The sequence below is a fragment of the Mustela erminea genome, chromosome 8, assembly GCF_009829155.1.
Source record: "Mustela erminea isolate mMusErm1 chromosome 8, mMusErm1.Pri, whole genome shotgun sequence".
In the NCBI taxonomy this organism is placed as follows: Eukaryota; Metazoa; Chordata; class Mammalia; order Carnivora; family Mustelidae; genus Mustela; species Mustela erminea.
The window spans coordinates 9,317,381-9,335,697 of record NC_045621.1 but is presented as its reverse complement, the minus strand read 5'-3'; the positions used below and the strand labels follow the sequence as shown (position 1 = coordinate 9,335,697).

General features: G+C 39.0%; 1 protein-coding gene across 11 annotated transcripts in view; it reads left to right on the top strand.

Annotated features, from left to right (window-relative positions):
- The first annotated feature begins 640 nt into the window (after positions 1 to 640).
- SF3B1 (splicing factor 3b subunit 1) overlaps positions 641 to 18,317 on the top strand; it is a 38,374-nt gene continuing 20,697 nt past the window's right edge. For 5 of the 11 annotated variants that reach the window (XR_004288423.1, XR_004288424.1, XM_032354286.1 and 2 more), the window contains exons 1-5: positions 641 to 746; positions 11,366 to 11,532; positions 14,901 to 15,005; positions 15,446 to 15,560; positions 17,389 to 17,468. Coding sequence is in view for 9 of the 11 variants with exons in the window: in XM_032354286.1 (XP_032210177.1) it covers positions 719 to 746; positions 11,366 to 11,532; positions 14,901 to 15,005; positions 15,446 to 15,560; positions 17,389 to 17,468 (495 nt within the window). In the remaining 2 variants the exon portion in view is untranslated. Of the gene's footprint in view, positions 747 to 11,365; positions 11,533 to 14,900; positions 15,006 to 15,445; positions 17,469 to 18,317 lie in introns of those variants that run through there. The other 6 variants (XM_032354294.1, XM_032354293.1, XM_032354292.1 and 3 more) reach the window with 6 other exon arrangements.

Sequence of the window (18,317 nt, the reverse complement as noted above, 5' to 3'; positions counted from 1 at the left end):
AAAAGTGTGGCCAAGTTCCTTCTGTGTGACTTAATGACCGTGTGACCTTGCATGTGGTACAGGTACCCCCGCCCTAGTTTTTCTCTCATTTTTTAAACGGGATTAGCAACAACTTGCTCCCGTTGCTGGGTTATTTGTGAGGTACAACACCGTCTGTAACAGAACTCCTACCCAAACCGTAATTATTTAAAAGGAAAGAAAAATGACCTTGAATTTCAGCGCGGAGGAGGTGACTGTTACAGACTGTTTCCACAAACTACCCACCGCCACAGCTGAGGCGGACGCTAAGGAAGGCTTTTGTGTGGCACCAGCGCACCAGCACACCTTCCGGTCGGTTTGGGAAAAGGGAACGGACGGTCTGAGGGTTTCCTCCAGCGCTGAAACCCGTAGCGTTTCTTACAGTGACTGTTAACGGTCCCCGCACCATCCGCTCTCCTCCAGCGTAAAGCTACTCAGTTAAAGGCATCAAGATTGCTTAGTCCTTTTCTCACATCACCAGGAAAACTGCCTCCCGGCCCAGTCCTGGCTCCTCCCACTCCCCCACAATGCATCCCTCCGTTCCATCTAGGTGGCGGCTCTGTCACGTGTCACCCGACGGAGCGCGCTCCCGCTTGGCGCATGCGCAGAGAGCACTCCCCAGCTATTTTTCTCCGTGGCAGCGGCGGCGAGCGGAAGTCCTTGGGAGCGCCAGTTCCGTCTGTGTGTTCGAGTGGACAAAATGGCGAAGATCGCCAAGACTCACGAAGGTAAGCACTCTTCCCGTGGTTCGGTGTCTTCTCTGCTGCCCGGCCTGACGACACTCTATTCTCCTAGGTTTTTGCCTCGGTTTGTGGTTTCTTTGGTGGGGTGCGGCGCCCGCGCTTGGGGGTCCTGGTGGTTTCCTCGGCGCTAGCGGCGCAGGCCACTGCCCCGCGTAATGGCGTCCTACTCATACAGCGCCGGCAGGCGCTTTGTTCCGTGTTTGGGTCCTATTCCTCCAGAGTTGCTTCTCTTTTCTGGCCGGAAGGCCTCGTTCAAACGGCTCGCCAACAAGGAGTCCAGGGCAGGGGATCGGGGAAACGGGCCTGGAAGCCAGAAGTCTCGCTCGCCTTTCGGAACTGTTGTCCGCACGGATTTTGCATAGGAGAGTCAGGAAGCACCGAACTACGGCAGCCGCTTTTCAGGCGGCCCCAGATGGAGTTTAGCCTAACCGAGACCCACGCCTCTTAATCTTGTCTAATTTGTGTGTCTTCAGGCCTCTAAAATACTTCGTTTTGGGTTTTTTGTATGAAGGGATTTGGGAATAAAACCTAGTGGTTTTTCTTCCCTTGGTCACTTGAATATTGGTCTTGTTCTTTGGAGACTGATTATTGGCGGAAGAAGGAAAAGCATGATTTTTATTAATGGTCAAAGGTTTCGAGGTAGTAGATCGTTTTATGGAATACGGAAAACACAAAATTAGGAAAATGTTGAGAATAGGCGGCGTCCTTTAGGGAGTACCAGTACCCAGCAATGGCAGGAAATAAGGTCACTTCAGAAAAGATGAGGCATGGGAATTTGGAGGTGCATTTCTTGATTTCTGACGTGGAATCTGAAGTGTTCATCCAACACGAGGTTTCAAAGAGTCCCTTCTATTTCACTCGTCGTTTCCAAGTGCCTGGTTTAGTATGAGTGTGAAGTAACACGAAGTAAGGCCGTCAGAAGTTTTACAGGCTAATGGGGAAACGTGTGTATACGTCTTCATTGTTTTACGAGGCAGATTAATGCTTAAATGGAAATACAGCATGTTGGGATCCTGGGTAACGGAGTGATTAATGTACGTTTAGGACTGCTTCATAGAGGAGATGACGTGTCCCTGGTCGAAAAGGATCAATCCGTTTTAAATTAGGGTGGCACATTTGAGCTTGAGAGAACATCTTGTAACGAGGCAGGGAGTCGTGGAAAGTGTGTTTGAGTAGTGTGGACTGTGGCAGTGCAAGGAAGGAAAATGTAGACGAATCTGGAAAGGTTGTTTGGGACCAGAACGTGAATGACATCGAATAATTGTGTTACCCACTAGAACTGAAGTCCAGCTTTCTGCAACTTCTGAAACATGCTAATTAATTGGCAATGATTTTAATATTCTTTTTAGATTTCAGCACTGTTTTAACCCTGAAGGGTTTTTAGGCACTTTCTTCTGTTGTTAGACTAATTTAGACATATCTTGCAGAGTTATTAGAAGATGTAAAGATGTTGCTATTGTTTGTTCATTTGGGGCATTTTGTGGCTTTACTTGTTTATTGGTACTTTCAAGATCCTTTTGGACAGGAAAATCAAAGTTTGGATCAGTTTCCCTGCTTTTCTGAAACCCAGTTGAAAACTGGTCTATAGAAGATTGAAATTCATTGGCCAAATTTGCTATTTTACTTGGAATCCTGTCCGTGTGAATTAACTGATGCTGTAAAGAAGTGTAGGAGTATTCAGTTAACATTAGGGCACTGTGTACAAGACACTGTCCATCACTGAGTATAAGACAGGAGATGATAAATGTTTAGTGGAATTGCACTGTAATATTTACATAGTTTCTTACTCCCTTCTTCGTGATATTTTTCTAAAGAACTGTAGTCCTTTATGGTGCGTATCTGTTTCTGCGAATAAGTCATCTCTGATAATTTGGAGCAGAATCCTTGGTGGGCTTTTATTTTTTTTCTTTGTGGTGCTACTATAACACTTTATTATATTAGAATAGCCTGTTGTGTTAAGGTATTCATCCACTTTGAGATTATTGTGTACAGGAACTATATCTTGTATACCCGGTACCTAGTGCCTAATGAGTACTGCATATTAACATTTATTGAGAGATTATATTGGAAATACTAAAAGTTTCACAGGAAGAGATCATTTTAAGCTAACTTTTGAATGATTGGATAGGTTTGGATACATTGTTTGGCTGAGATAAGTGAAAGTAGGACTTGTGAATATATATTGGGAACCTCCTGAACTGAGAGGAAGTGTTAGGTTAGCATCACATTAAAGGTTCTGAATACTGGACTAGATTTGGCTTGGCTTTCCAGTGACTGCAGAATAAAGTGCCTTACTCCTTCTCCCAGGTGACCAGTCACTTCTGTGTTTTAGGAAGGTCATTGTTTGCAGTGTGAAGAATGACAGACCAACAATTCTTTTTAGTGGAGTAGTTGACATAGGAGGACTGGAGTTAATTTTTAAAATGTATAGTACTTGTTTTATTTTTTAGAGTTAGCCATCATATTCCTTTTTTTTTTTTTAAGGCTATGGTTTTTTGTTTTGTTTTCTTTTAGATTTTATTTATTTATTTGAGAGAGCAAGAGATAGAGGGAGCAGAAGCAGGGGAGGGGCAGAGAGAGAGGGAGAAGCAGACTCCCTGCTGAGCAAGGAGCACGATGAGGGGCTTGATCCCAGGATCCTGAAATCATGACCTGAGGAGAGGGCTCAACTGACTGAACCACCCAGGCGCCCCCCCATCATGTTCCTCTTTTAAGTAAAGAAGATTATGTAATCTTTTTATCCTAAGTAATGTTACTGATAAAGACTTTTCTTTGTTGTGTTTTGTGATTTAATTTTTTAAAAAGATTTTATTTATTTGTCAGAGAGAGTGAGCACAGGCAGGCAGAGTGGCAGGCAGAGATAGAGGGAGAAGCAGTCTTCCTGCTGAGCAAGGAGCCCGATGTAGGACTCGATCCCAGAACGTTGGGATCATGACCTGAGCCGAAGGCAGCTGCTTAACCAACTGAGCCACCCAGGTGTCCCGTGATTTTATTTTTATTTTTAAAGTAATGGCTGCATCAATAATTTTTACTTCAGTTTTGTGAATAAAATAATACTGTGTTCAGACTGAACTAGGTTATTGCTGTACCATCCTATATGTTTTTTCAGATTATTAGTTCCCATCGTTGAGCCAAACTGGTAACTGTTTATTTTTCTAATGCTGACATATTCCTTTTGAATATTTCTGCTAGGATCAGCCCTTAACATCCTCTTTAAGCAGCCTGATTGTTTATTACTGTGGTGGCTTACATTGTCCAGTATTGAAATCTGAAAAAAGAGCTGGACTGGTTCACATCAATAAAATCTTTTGGACCTTTCTGCATATTAAGTTGTGTCAAGTGTATACAGTTGTTAAAGTACATAATCTTGCTCTCCAGCAGTTCACATATTGTTGACTTTGACAAACGAGGAAACTCTCTCTCTCTCTCTTCTTGGAACGGGGAAAATGGATTATCCTAAAATCTCATATATTGGCTTGTTTTGCCACTGTCTCTTGAATGGATTTTGGGGGGATCACAAAGCTGAAAAAGTTTTTTCCCTAAATTTTTGCTTTTAGAATGTCTGGAATAGTCGTTGTAAACTTCATTTTCTGAGATTTTTATTTTTCTGTGTTCAGAATACTTAATATTTTGGTTTTGTAGTCTTCTAGTGTGAAAGTTGCTAGTAAAAAGAAAAGCAAATTGCTTAGATTTTTCTTTACTGTGTAATTAAGAATTGATTTAAGTAGTGCTAATAAGGGATTAATAAATAAGGAATTGATACTATAGTGATCAGTTAAAAAATTTACCACCATAGTTTTCTTGTTGAGCTTTGTGTAAGGAAAAGTGTGAGAGTTGGGATATAGAATATACTTTCTATTTTCTGGATGTCTTTTAAAGGTGTCATATATGAGAAATCCTTGCTCACTTGCTTTTGCCTGTTGGGAGAATAGGTAACACACATGGACCAGACTAAGGTGTCAGTAACATCCAAGGGCTGTGCCTCTGTGACATGTAATGAACAGTGATTATAACATTGAAAACAATCAATTAAAAATGAGGAATAAAAAGATACATCAAGGAGGAGAAAATGCTGCAAGCTGGATGAACATCTGGAGCGTGGAAGAAAGAAAAGGCGCAAAGTGGAAACCAGTAGAGAAACAGAATTGGTGGGGAGCAGTTAAACAGTTATATCAGATGTGACTAGTGAGGTTTTGTCTCAAAGTTTGATATTTAGGTTGTAGGTTAAATTATAAACAGAAGGTTAGATGTTGCCCATCTTTTAAAAGACCCCCCCCCCCCAGTTCCACACTGTTCTTTTAAAGTCACACTCAACTCCCACTTAAAACACATGATGTATTTATATCAGAAATGTTTGTAATTTTAATATTTATCACCTTTTTTTCTGATTATAAAAGTACTGTAATTTTAAAGGAAATGGAAAGTGGAAGTCATTTTTAAAAAAATATTTATTGATTTGTCAGAGAGAGCGTGCTGTGCACAAGCAGGGGGAGTGGCAAGCAAAGGGAGAAGCAGGCTCCCTGCTGAGTAAGGAGCCTGGTACATGGGACTCATGACTTGAGCCAAAGGCATACACTTAACTAACTGAGCAACCCAGGCGTCCCGGAAATGATTTTTGAATGAGTTGAGATACCAAGCGGACTGCTCACAAATTTCATTAATTCACACTGTTAATTAATGTCTATCTCACACTGTTAATTAATGTCTATCTTCTAGGGAAGGGTTTGTTTTCTGATACTTGGAAGCATTCCTGGGATCAGAAATCCCCTCCAAAAAGAGGGGAATTTCAATCGAATAATGACATCTATCTTCTGTAGGTAGTTGGAGCAAATTTAGTTTGGAAATGTATGTTTATATATTAACATTTATTAAGATTTTACCTTATCAGTTAGCAAAATAAATAAAACTAGAAAAGGAAAAGAAATGAACATTGAGAAGAATTGGGACTTTTAAGATGGAAGGTATTTCATAAAAGAGCTAAAAAAAAAATTCTGTTTTCATCCAGCAGAGGACTCCATTTCAAAGAAGAGAGAGCTTTTCTTTTTCTGTTGTGTGGGGTCAGAGGCCTTGGTTTCAAGGGGCTAGAAGAAGAACAAAGAATGAGGAAAAAAAGGGCAAAACTTAAGAGAACCATGCTTACATTCTTTAAACTTTTTTTTTTTTCAAGATTTTATTTATTTGACAGAGTGAAAGAGGGAGAGAGAGCACAAGCAGGGGGTGCAGCAGGCAGAGAGAGTGAGAAGCAGCATCTCCGCCTAGCAGAGAGTCTGATGCAGAGCTCTGAACCCAGACACTGGGAACATGACCTGAACTGAAGGCAGACGCTTAACCGACAGCCACCCAGGCTCCTGTTTTTTTGTTTTTTAACTTTCTATTGAAAACTGCAAACATACAAAAATAGAGAAGTGAAATGAACCCCCATGTTGCATCGTAGCTTCAACAGCTACAAACATGGGCCTGCTTTTGTTTATCTGTATTCTGGTCCCTTCTTCCTTCCCATTATTTTGAGGCAAATACCAGGCATCTTTTATCCATATTTTTCAGCGTGTGTCTCTAAAATGTAAAAACTTAAAAAAAAATTATTGCATCTAAAATTAATGCAACAAAATATCCAGTGTTCAGTTTTATTGATTGCCTTATAAAAAAATACGTTTTCCAGTTCATTTGACTCAAGTTCCAAATAAAGTCTATACATAGATTAGTCTTAAATCTTTTATGTTCCTCCTCCATCTTCTTTTTTCCTTGCAATTTATTTGTTTCAGCACCTTTGTCTTGTAGAATTTCCCATAGTATGCAGGAACAGGGAAGAGAGCAGAGCGGATACCCACTGCTCTCTCCTAGACTCTCCTACCACTACTGCTGCTAAGATGTCTGAAGGCCCACAAACAAGGGAGGTGGCAAAAAAATTACTGGCTTTAGGAATGAACATGGTTCTGAAATCATACTTCAGGCATAGGTTGGACCGGTCATGGCAAGGAAGTCTGATGAAGGATTTGTAGAATCAGGCGCCCCTCCCACTATAAGTTTATTGGCAATGAATCTACTCTCACAGTTCTTACATAGGTGGTTATTTCTGTCTGAGATAGTTCTGCTTGAGTGCCTGTAATACTCGTACCTTAAAATAGGAATACCAACTTGAGAAAAACCTCATTCTCGGATAGTTTACCTTTAGGGCTCCTCCTTTACTGAGGCTCTTGCAGACTTTGGTAAATAAAAGGTGAATACTTTTTTAGCGCACGTATACATATGTGTGCGCATATGCAAGCAGCCGGGAGAGGGAGGGAGAGAATCTTAAGCAGACTCTGTGCTGAGCATACCCCCCAAGGGGCTTGATGCCATGACCAGCTTGAGGCCACAACTCTGCGACCTGGGCAGAAACCAAGAGTCAGGGGCTTATCCTGCTGAGCCACCCAGGTGCCCCTAAAACAAGATGAACACCTAACTAGTACTTTGATTTCTTATCTAAGGCTCTTTTTTTTTTTTTTTTTCCCCGTTAAAGTTAAACAAGTACTAGACTGCCGACTCTGGGGATTTGAAGGACAACCCATAACTTCAATTTTAAGATTTGAAATCTGCCATCACGATTCTTATTTTGTTTTCAGCGTCAGTAACTGAGATTCTTTCTATATATGCTCCCGCTCCATAGATTGTGCTCAAGTTGTGGGGAGGGTTGGGTGGGGAACAGAAATGAAGCTTTCGATAATTTAGATAATTTAGAAATCCACATTAGATATATCTGTCTCCTGATTACCACCCTCCCCCCCGCCTTTTTAACATCATATAGCTGGTATTTTACTAATCTCACTTATCCCAGCTCGTCTTCATTTTACTTGTTTTCATTTCTTCCATTTCATCTCTCAAAATGTTTCTTCCTCTGTTACACGGAATAATTCAGCTCTTTTCTGTTCTCAGACTCATGTAATCAAGCCCACCAAAAGGATTTTGTTAAGTTTTTCATAAAATTAAACGTATACTGCTTTAAGACCCAGCAGACTAGATATCTATCTGTAAGACTAGATATTTACCCAAGTACTATTAAATGCCATATTTACTTAGAAACCTGTGCGTAAGTGTTCTGTAGCAACCTTATATGTAATCTTTACGAAGTTCAAGCAACCTGGATGCTGTCGTGCATTGGAATACTACTTGATGAGAAGTACTGATCGATGTGTCATGAAGACTGGAGTATTTGTGGGTCCACGTGGATTAGAGTGCCAGCTTTTATGTGTAGCCATGAGGAGATGGCCGCCGTCTCTTCTTGTCCAGTCACTAGCAGACAGTATCCATTTTTCTTTATCTTCACATCTGAATATCTCAACTACAGGGGGTCTGAATTGGAAAGGAATTAGTCAGGAACAGAGGATTTATTCATGCTGGTTATAACTGAAGTAGGAAGAGAGTAGCATAAACATTTCCTCCTTTCTCTGTCTCCTCAAGTCTTTTATTTAACATTTTGGACCTCTGGTTATTCTAGTTGGTGTGTTCCTTCTTTTTTTCCCCTATTTTTGCTAACAAATCTTACACATTTGTTGTAAGAAATGATCTTGCTCATCTTTGGTTTGTATTTCAGAAAGTACAGGAATGCCTGCATACTGGTAGCTATCATTTTGTGTGGGATAGCTTTGAAAATAAGAGATTAGAGGCAAACTTTTCCTTTCTGAGAGATGCAGAATGTTTACAAAGTTTGGAAAAGTTACTTTTAATGACTCCTATAGATTGAAAGTTACTTTTTAGTTAGGAAATAGTGTAAGGTACAGAAAAGTACAGGAGAAAATACAATTTAATGAACCCAGTGTGATCGATTGCTCAGATTTACCGGTTCTTAGTATTTTGCCATATTTGTGCCACAGATTTAGTTTATTTTTGTAAACAAAATATCCCAGTTATTTTGTTTTTGTATAAATATTTGAGTTTATTGAGTTTATCATATTTCATATTTTGATGCATAGTTTTTAAAATAATTACTGAGTTTTCTAGTTTTTTTAATTCTGTCATTTGCATAACTCAGTTGTGGAAGCTGTTGTCTTGGTTTGTGGATAATGTGATGTTGGTGTAAATGTGCTGCAGTTTACAGTGGATGAACAAAACCCAGGAGCTTCTTAGGCTTTTTATCCATAGTTTGAAGCAGATACACAGCACCTGGTTTGCACGTAAAATTGAACTATACAACTTGTAGAAATTTGGTAATGAATTCCCTTCAGAATTAATTAACTATCATAAGCTGCCTAGCCCCAAGGTATTTTGTTGCTGAATTTTATTTACTAAGAATCCAGTCATGATATATAACAAATGAATTCAGTTTTTTGAGTCGTTTTGCAATTAGAAAACTCTTGCTAATCCTTACATAAAATCAGTAGGTAAGATTCAGTAGATGAAGGTAGTTCCTGAATAAATGTTATCCAGATGAAAGACTAGCTGCTGAAAACTTGGGATTGGGAAAACTAAAGGAAAATAAAACTATGATGTATTTATGTGTGTGTGTGTGTGTGTGTAGGGGGAGAGCAAACTGTACAGCATGTATAGTATGATGCAGTTTTTTGGAAACAAAACCCCTTTCCTGTTTTTGGTGGTGGTGGTTCTGTATGAGCTAGAAAAAAGTATAACCTGCCCTAAATGGGAAATTTTGTTAAGGACCAGCTGGGGTTGGAAGTGGAGAGTTTTCTGGGTGTTTGTTGCTAAGTAGAAACCTGGGTTCTTCAGTTCGAGGTTCCAGCTTAATGTATCTGAAGCCTGGAGTCGGTTCTTTCAACATGGGCCCCAGGTGATTTCAGTGTAGGTTGTTAGTAGTTATACTGATGCTGTAGAGGTGGAGACCGCAGAGTATTCTGCTGGCTTGATTTACCCATTGGTATGTCCTGTTTGGATCCTGATGGCGGTAGTATTTGTGGTCTGCTAGAAGAACCTATTTACTTAAGAGTGGTCCCTGCATCTAGTGTTTGTTTTTAAGCCTCAAATATTTCAGAAATGCAAATGTTCAGAAAGAAAAAAATAAAGACTTAATCTCCACGCACCCCTTAGACCAAAGTTTATTCTTCTGTATTTCAGGGCAGAAAATTCTGGGGGTAAGGGAAGAGACCACATATGGATTTAAACTTGTAAAAAATAAACGTCAAACAGAAACAAAACTAGAATATTAAAATAAACCACCCAGCTTACCTGAGAATATTTCTGTTTGTGATTGATCATGGTGGGGGCCCCTGGCTGCCTGGGCTGCTGTAACAGTTTTGAGGGGAGAGATGCCAGAAAAAAGTAGTAACTGTGGAGATAGTGGTGCTGTGGATGCTTGATAGTGATGACAAACCGGAGCTGCAAATTTCAGTGGTAAACTGTTCCGTTCCGTTGCGTTTCTGAGACTTGCTCCCACTTTTACAAGGGAAAATGTGGTCCGGCTAGGCTTTGGCCTGTATACTGTTACTGCGTTTTCTGCTTTAAACCACACCCATCTAGAACTCCAGCGGGTTTTCTCCCTCTTTTGAGGGCGTGGGTTGGGCATTTGCATTGTGCCATTTGAATCTTTTTCCTTTTGGTCCTTGCAAACTAGTAAATGAGCTTTTTTTAAGTGCCTAGTGTCAAAGAATTTTAATTTGGTTGAAGGTAACTAGCTGGCAAGAGTTCATTCATTCATGGAATGCTTTTAAGTACTTCATGTTCATTATCTCATTTAATCTTTTTTTTGTTTTAAGATTTTATTTATTTGACAGAGATCACGAGTAGGCATAGAGGCAGGCAGGTAGAGAGGGGGAAGCAGGCTGAGCAGAGAGCCTGATGTGGGGCTCGATCCCAGGACCCTGAGACCATGACCTGAGCCGAAGGCAGAGGCCCAACCCACTGAACCACCCAGGTGCCTCTCATTTAATCTTTAAAAAAAAAAAAAAAATACATAGGAAACTGGGACACAGAGGGGAAATAACATTAATTTGTAGAGAAAGCCTTTATTTGAAGGCAGACATTTTGATTCCAGAGCTCAGACTCTTAATCATAAAATTAATGTCATGGTGTTTGTAGTCAAACTGTAGGGCTCTGAATTCTAGGCTGTAAAGAATTCAGACTTTATCCTTTATTATTTTATTTTTCAGAGTGTGGTCCTAGATGTTTAGGACAGCACCTGAGAACTTGCTAGGAATTTAGAAACTTGGGTCTGATCCAGGCCTCCTGCATTTTAACAAAATCTGTAGATAGTTTGTTGCCCATTCTAACTTAAGAACCACTCTCCATAGTGCTGTTGGTTTTGCATTTCTGGTCTTGTTGAGTTTAAATGATCTTGACTGCTGTTTTTGGTCCCTTATCAACATCGACAGTATTATTTTTTCATTTGGGGAAAGGTTTAGAATTTGACAGTAATTTAAACTTTGGTAACCTGTTCTAATTTGTAGTTGATGAAATGGTAAACATCTCTTCTGTGTACAAGTATTATCTCTTGAGGTGGAGATGTATTACGTGTATTAAAAATCAGTACTAGGTATAGTTCTACTAACTCCTTATGTATTATAGTTATTTTAAAGTTTGTGTATTTAGAAGAGTAGTTTGATACCATATTCCTACTAGAGACATGCATTGTTTCGGGTCTCTTTGGAAAATTAAACTCTGTTTTAACTTTCTTACAGATATTGAAGCACAGATTCGAGAAATTCAAGGCAAGAAGGCAGCTCTTGATGAAGCTCAAGGAGTGGGCCTTGATTCTACAGGTTATTATGACCAGGAAATTTATGGTGGAAGTGACAGCCGATTTGCTGGATATGTGACATCAATTGCTGCAACTGAACTTGAAGATGTGAGTTACTGAGCATCATGAGTCAGGCATTTCTTTGATGAACAAAAATATAAAGGAATTTTCTGTTTTAGTCATCTTATTTAATCTGGGAAGACTTGGGGGGTTGAGGCATTTTTCTTTTGGAGACTAAAACTGTTTGAAGGTGTCCTTCCTCTTTAAGGTCCAGAAACTTGTGGAAGTGATCACTTCTGCATCTTTATGTTAAAACTGATTTGTTTATCCAGCAAATAACCTGCAAATCATTAACTGTTATAAAGTAAATCCCTTTTGTTCCTCCTGATCTCTATCTAGAGTAGCCAGTGTGAGATGTGACTTTATTGTAGATAGCCATCTGTCCTTGCCACTTTTGACTACTGACTTGTGTTTGAGGCTGTGTGTGGTTTTCCCCTTGGTATCTTTTTTTTTTTTTTTTAAAGATTTTATTTATTTATTTGACAGATAGAGATCACAAGTAGGCAGAGAGGCAGGCAGAGAGAGAGGAGGAAGCAGGCTCCCCGCTGAGCAGAGAGCCCGATGTGGGACTTGATCCCAGGACCCTGAGATCATGACCTGAGCTGAAGGCAGCGGCTTAACCCACTGAGCCACCCAGGCGCCCCATCTTTTTTTTTTTTTCTTTAAAGATTTTATTTATTTATTTATTTGTCAGAGAGCAGAAGTGAGCACAAGCAGGGGGAACAGCAGACAGTGGGGAAAGCAGGCTTCTTACTGAACAAGGAGTGGGACTCAATCCCTGGACCTCTGGGACCTGAGCCAGAGGCAGACACCCAACCTGACTGAGCCACCCAGCCATCGCATCCCTTTGGCATTATAATAAGAACTGAGTGCTGCTTATTACTGATGCTAATGGCCTTTTTTAGTTACTCTGGAGGATGACCACTTCTCATTTTGAAATGCATCCCTCCAAAAGTGTTTTTATATGGTCCCCATAGCTTGTTTTGTCAGACCATTCCAAATATCCACATTTGGTGAAGTGACTGTTCATTTTTTGCATAATTCAGTAACATTTTATGTATATGGATTTTATCAAACTTGTTTTTATTAAATGCAAGCCACATTTTATTTTATAGTTGGCACTTTTTTCTTTTAAGAAAAATTTTAAAGTTCTAGTGGTACAGTTTCCAGAAGCTAAGGAGGAAATTGTGATTTTGTTTTTGAATAAAATAAACGAGGTGTTTAAGTCTTGGGAGTTACTTTTAGTTGTAAAGTAGCAATATAACATTGGTCTTTGAACATACTGCTAGGGAGACAAATACATTTAAAATTAATTATATTTTATTTGTGTGGTTTAATCATGTTTAAAAAACGCGAGTTAAAAAAACAAGGAGGGGCATCTGGCTGCCTGAGTCAGTAGTGCATGAGACTCCTGAGGTTGTGAGTTTGAAAGCCACATTAGGTGTGGAGATTACTTAAAAATAAAATCTTTAAAACAACAACCAGGAAACTAGAGAATTCTAAATAAGCTGTTGGCAGTTTCCGAATTTGAAAAACAAAAATTTTTTAAAGTTTTTCCTTTGAAGATTTTAATTTGTCAGAAAGGGAGAGTGGGAGCTGAAGCAGGAGAAGCAGCAGGCGGAGCAGGTAGAGGGAGAAGCAGGCTCCCCACTGAGCAGGAAGCCTGATGTGGAACTTGATCCCAGAACCCTGGAATCATGACCTGAGCTAAAGGCAGATGCTTAACTGACTGGGCCACCCAGACATCCCCCCAAAACAAATTTCATTATGCTTTCTGTGAGAAAATGAAATGCTCAGGCTTTTTAGTCTATACCTACTTTATTTTAATTAGCTCCATAGAAATCATTCCTTGTTTAGCATTTTTTAAAGATAACTAAATTTAATTTCTTTAAAAGGTTTATGAATTGAAAGAAAACGAAAGGTGTTTGCAAGTTTTATGAACAAAGGTTTGGATACCACTTTGCCATTTAGTCTTTTGATACTATGTTGAATCTGTATATTCTTTGTAATTTTTTTTATTTATTTTTTTATTTTTTTTATTTTTTTTTCAAAGATTTTATTTATTTATTTGACAGAGAGAGATCACAAGTAGGCAGAGAGGCAGGCAGAGAGAGAGAGGAGGAAGCAGGCTCCTTGCTGAGCAGAGAGCCCGATGTGGGACTCGATCCCAGGACCCTGAGATCATGACCTGAGCCGAAGGCAGCGGCTTAACCCACTGAGCCACCCAGGCGCCCTGTAATTTTTTTAAAAAGATTTTATTTATTTATTTGACACACAGAGAGAGATCACAAGGAGGCAGAGAGGCAGGCAGAGAGAGAGGGGAAAGAAGGCTCCCTGCTGAGCAGAGAGCCCGATGCAGGGCTCAGTCCCAGGACCCTGAGATCATGACCTGGGCCAAAGGCAGAGGCTTAACCCTCTGAGCCACCCAGGCATCCCTATTCTTTCTAATTTTTAACTGCTGACATTTTGTTTGCAATTTTTGGTGGGGCATTTCTTTTTCTTCTTCTTCTTTTTTTTTTTTTTTAACAATTTTTATTAATATATAATGTATTATTGGCCCCAGGGGTACCGGTGTTTGAATCCTCAGGCTTACACATTTCACAGCACTCACCTAGCACATACCCTCCCAGTGTCCATAATCCAGCCACCCTGTCCCTACCCTCCTGCCCCCAAACAACCCTCAGTTTGTTTTGTGAGATTAAGAGCCTCTTATGATTTGTCTACCTCCCAATTCCATCTTGTTTCATTTTTTCATTCCTAGCCCCCGCCCTGCCTCTCAGATTTCTTATATCAGCAAGATATAATTGTCTTTCTCTGATTGACTTATTTCCTCAGCATAATACCCTCTAGTTCCATCCACATTGTTGCAAATGGCAAGATTTTGGGTGTTTTTTTGTTTTGTTTTGTTTTAGATGGCTGAGTAGTGTTCCAGTGCATGTATATACCACATCTTCTTTATCCATTCATCTGTCAGTGGACATCTAGGCTCTTTCCATAGTTTGGCTATTGTGGACATTGCTGCTATAAACATTTGGGTGCACGTGCCCCTTCAGATCACTACATTTGTATCTTTAGGGTAAATACCCAGTAGTGCAATTGGTGGGGTTGTAGGGTAGCTCTATTTTCATCTTTTTGAGGAACATCCGTGTTGTTTTCCGGAGTGGCTGCACCAGCTTGCATTCCCACCAACGGTGTAGGAGGGTTCCCCTTTTTCTGCATCCTCGCCAACATCTGTTGTTTCCTGACTTGTTAATTTTAGCCATTCTGGTGTGAGGTGGTATCTCATTGTGTGGTTTTGATTTGTATTTCCCTGATGCCGAGGGATGTGGAGCACTTTCTCATGTGTCTGTTGGCCATCTGGATGTCTGCTTTGCAGAAATGTCTGTTCATGTTTTTTTGGGGGCATTTCATTGCAGGATGACGATGACTACTCATCATCTACAAGTTTGCTTGGTCAGAAGAAGCCGGGATATCATGCCCCTGTGGCATTGCTTAATGATATACCACAATCAACAGAACAGGTGACTTTCCTTTTGTTCTTCTCCCCTCCTGCCCCTTTTTAAAAATTAAAACCAGAGTTTATTCAGCTAAGGAAAACTGAATGTCTCAATTCCCATGGAAGCTCACATAGTTTAGAAATCAAGTTGTTGGAATGTCTGGATGAGAGTTGATTGGGAGGATTAGAAGTAATAACCTGATTTATTTTGTTAAGGTAATCATTTCATTTAAAAAAAAATGTAATCATTTCGTGAAGAGTTGAACGATGTGGACATGTATATTGTCTCATTTCCCTCTGTCTTATTATTTCATGTTAATATTTATCCTGAAATGATAGAAGATAATTCTTTCATTAGTAGGTGTTTATTAAACATTTTTACGTGTCTTCTCATGTTCTGGTTTTTACATACTCTCTTTGGCTATTTAATAAAGTGGTTGTTAAATGAAACCTACCTCTTTTCAGTATGATCCATTCGCTGAGCACCGACCTCCAAAGATTGCTGACCGGGAAGATGAATACAAAAAGCACAGGAGGACCATGATAATATCCCCAGAGCGTCTTGATCCTTTTGCAGATGGTAATTCTTTCCCACTTTTCTATAAGTTTTCAGGAATTTATTTGTCTTAAGTTGTCTTTAGCCCTTTGATTTTTTTTGGCATGCTTATGAATTTGCTTTTCTTTTTTAAAATCCCCCTTATTATAGATATGTATATAGATTTGGTTGAAGTCACAGATGCCATATTCTTCATCTTTATAATGCAAGTTTTCTTTCCAGGTAGAAGGACAAGAAAATAATGAGCCAATGCCATAGAAACGCAAAGGGTTAAAGGTTTTTCTTTTACTTTTGTTTTGGGTACGCTTTCTATACTTGGAACAAATGTGTTTTTCTGCTCAAAATACTTTCAAACTATTGAAAGTTTTCATTCCAAATCCTAGACTTTTGGGCTTGTTACTTTTGAGAAACTGTTTCTCACATTAGAGCTCCCCTCATATTGCTCTAAATATAGTTTAGTAAATGCACCTACTTTGCTCTAAGCATACTTAAAGTTAAAACAAAAGTATGTATACAAAGACTTTGATATTTTTAATAGTGGAGTCTGTTTTGCTAATTTTAGTGTGCAGGTCAGCACAAGGGGCATAGTGAGCCTGATGGAAGCTTTCCTCAGGTGAGTTTCAAAAACAAAATTAGGTGCCTGTTTCTTAGAATTAGATTCTGCTGCAGGTTTACAAATTAGACTTTCAGCCTGCATGAATTAGTAGGGATATTCTTTTTTTACTTGCATAATTGTAATTGATTTAAACATGTATGTCAGAATTCACAGGCCCATACTAACTGTCCTTAATTTCTTTCCTACAGCAGTACTGCTATATGCCAGTCCTGTCTGCATTCTTAAGGGTGCAGTTCAACACATCCTCTCTAGATTATGGTGAAAAAGTATTCCAAAGGAAGTCTTATCAGAGCTAGTGTCAGAAAGAATGACACTATCAATTGGGCATGATCTTCAGCATAGGAAATGTCTTGGAATTTTATTATTTTTTCCTAAATTGTGATGCTATACTACTGGTATAGCTAATTATCACATTTCTAAAACATAGTGTGCCTCTGTGAATCTTGTTATATACTGTTTGGGCTTCTTTAAGATATTTTGAAGTTTGAAAGCAAATGCTGAAACTTGAACCAAGAGACTAACACATCTCTTTGTACACCACTTTTCTTCTGTGTGCAACATAATAACTGGTAGAAGTAATATATTTCAAGTAATATGTTTCCGATTGTAATTTATACTTTCTAAGAAAATGTTTTTGGGTCAACGAAGCTTAAAAAGAATGAAGCCCTTTTTAGTAACATGACATCAGAGTAAGATGATAGGTGTATTTTAAAAGTCAGATTTTCTAAACTGCAACTGTTTTAGAACGTTATATGGAGAACTTCTCTAGATATAGTTATTTGTAGTCAGGATTTTAACAGCTTGCAACAGGTAATGTTTTGAATATAAATATCTTTCCAAAGTGTTACTAATGGTAAAGAGATAATTTTCTAGGCTTCTATTCTGCTGCTTGAAGTCAGAACTGCTGATGGAGACAAAGGCACGAAAGTGTACGTATTCCGGATTAGCAACCCAGGAACCCATCACTTCTGAAGACTCTAAACTGTGCTGTCATTTTGTTTTTATATGCATTAAAATATTTGTTTTAAACTGCTGTAGATATGTTTGTGTTCAAACAGGTTAAATTGATCAGCAAACTCAATAAAAAGTAAGATGTATAATTATTAAAGCTTTCCATCAAAAAATAAATTAAATGATTATGCAATAACATAACATTAGAGCAGGGCAGATAAATCATTTTAACCTAATTATCTTTTATTTATTGTACTCTTGTCCTGTTGCTGTTCTTTTCTGCAGGAGGGAAGACCCCTGATCCTAAAATGAACGCTAGGACTTACATGGATGTAATGCGAGAACAGCATTTAACTAAAGAAGAGGTGTGTGAGCGTGATTTTTTTTTTATTTTGGTGGTTGTGAAAGAATGTAAAAAGAAATTTCAGGTTGAGAGACTTTTATGTTTCCTTTTTATTTGTTGCACAAGTAATACTTTTAATAGTATTAATAAAAATTAAATTGAGAAAGAAACCTTACCCAAAATTCTGTCTCCTCCCAAATTAAACTTTTCATACTTCTATATCCTTTTCTAGTCCTTGGCCCTTTGGCTGTATGTCTGGGTGTGTACACGTACATGTAAATATATGTGTAGCTATACACAGACATTTATCTTGTGGTTATATCTGGGGGGAGGATTGGTGGTGTGTGTCTGAAACAGATGGCTGAGGGAAAAGTCATATAGTTAAATCATTCCTTGAAAAGCTTCTAAAATCTTCAATAAGATTCAGTTTGGATATGGGTAGAGAATTCTGAAGGATTCTTACCTGCGGTGATAGCTCCTTTTTTTTTTTAAAGATTTTTATTTATTTGACAGACAGATCACAAGTTGGCAGAGAGGCAGGCAGAGAGAGAGGAGGAGGCAGGCTCCCTGTTGAGCAGAGAGCCCGATGTGAGGCTCGATCCCAGGACCCTGGGATCATGACCTGAGCCGAAGGGCAGAGGCTTGAGCCACTGAGCCTCCCAGGCACCCCTCCATTTTGTTTTAATAGTAAGCCTCCATAACATTATTACAAATATGTAATGTGTTACATGGAATAAGTGCGGTAATGGAACCTTATTTAAAATCATGGGGTAAATTAAATGTACATTTGTTATGACTACATTGTATATGATATACATAGTTATAATTTTTAAGTTTCTGCTTTTAGCCACTTTTCTATCTTACTACATAG